Source organism: Trichinella spiralis (assembly GCF_000181795.1).
Source record: "Trichinella spiralis strain ISS 195 chromosome Unknown Scfld4019, whole genome shotgun sequence".
Lineage (NCBI taxonomy): Eukaryota > Metazoa > Nematoda > Enoplea > Trichinellida > Trichinellidae > Trichinella > Trichinella spiralis.
Window position 1 is genome coordinate 1 of NW_003530958.1, and position 986 is coordinate 986.

The 986-nt window shown below is 55.3% G+C and overlaps 1 protein-coding gene across 1 annotated transcript; it reads right to left on the reverse strand.

Annotated features, from left to right (window-relative positions):
* Positions 1–103: 103 nt before the first annotated feature.
* Tsp_14198 (conserved hypothetical protein) lies at positions 104–544 on the reverse strand. The gene is made up of 2 exons (XM_003367585.1): positions 428–544; positions 104–289 (listed from the first exon to the last, which is right to left on the reverse strand). Exons 1-2 carry the CDS (start codon positions 542–544, stop codon positions 104–106), a joined length of 303 nt encoding a protein of 100 aa, XP_003367633.1.
* Positions 545–986: the final 442 nt, after the last annotated feature.

Here is a 986-nt window from a genome sequence, read left to right on the forward strand (position 1 = left end):
CTGGTTGCAGTATTGCCGTATTCCGAAGAGTCGAATTGGGAAGACCGGACGAACCGAGTCGAAGTGCAAGGAAGGACGATCGAGCGAGAGACTCGTGGGTACCTTATTGAAGGGCATTCGACTTACCGTTAGGAACAACGGTAGTAGCTCGGGTATTCGTACACTTCGAGCGTGCAGTCGCAACGTACAGAGTTAGCGGAGTTAGGGAACCGGAAGACGTCCGCGAAGGAGATCGCCATCGACGAGAGTTTTTGGACCCCGATCGCTGCCCACGCCGTGGAAGATACACCTAATCCACTCTTTATTATACAGTCCACTCACTTATCGGCCGGACAAACGAACGTCTGGTCTATTCATACCTGAACGTCAGATTACTGTCGCTAGTCTGACTCTAACATTGGTCCTCTGAGCCGGATCAATCGAAAACCAGCAACCTACGGATAGTGGATACCATGGCGTCCTCTGCGAAATCACGGAGCAAGAAACTCGTGGCCCTCAAAGATCGGCTGAACCGACTGTTGGCAGAACTGGATGAGTTGTGCATCAGATCCGCCGATGTCTTTGAGGTGGAGGAGCAGGTCTCGTTAATGGAGGAGTCGTTCCGGGCCGCAGACGCGCTCCAAACCGAAGTGGAGCTGGACCTGGAAGGTGAAGAGCGGCAAGCCGCGATAGATGCCTGGGCGTTATGTCGCCAGACCTACCGTGAGGGAAAGGCTCGTGCACGCGCAAGGATGGTTGAGGCGCGTGGAGAAGGCCCCATCGGTAGCGGCAATGTTAGCGCGGGCATGCCGGCGGTCCGGTCCAGCAATGGGAGGTTGCCAGAGGTGACTCTCCCGAAGTTTACGGGGAAGGTGTTGGAATTCCCTTCCTTTTGGGCCCAGTTCGAGGCCAACGTACACAAACGGAATGACTTGGACAACGCCACCAAGTTCACCTACTTGTTGTCCAACACCGAAGGGACGGCGAGGAACGCCATTGAAGGCATC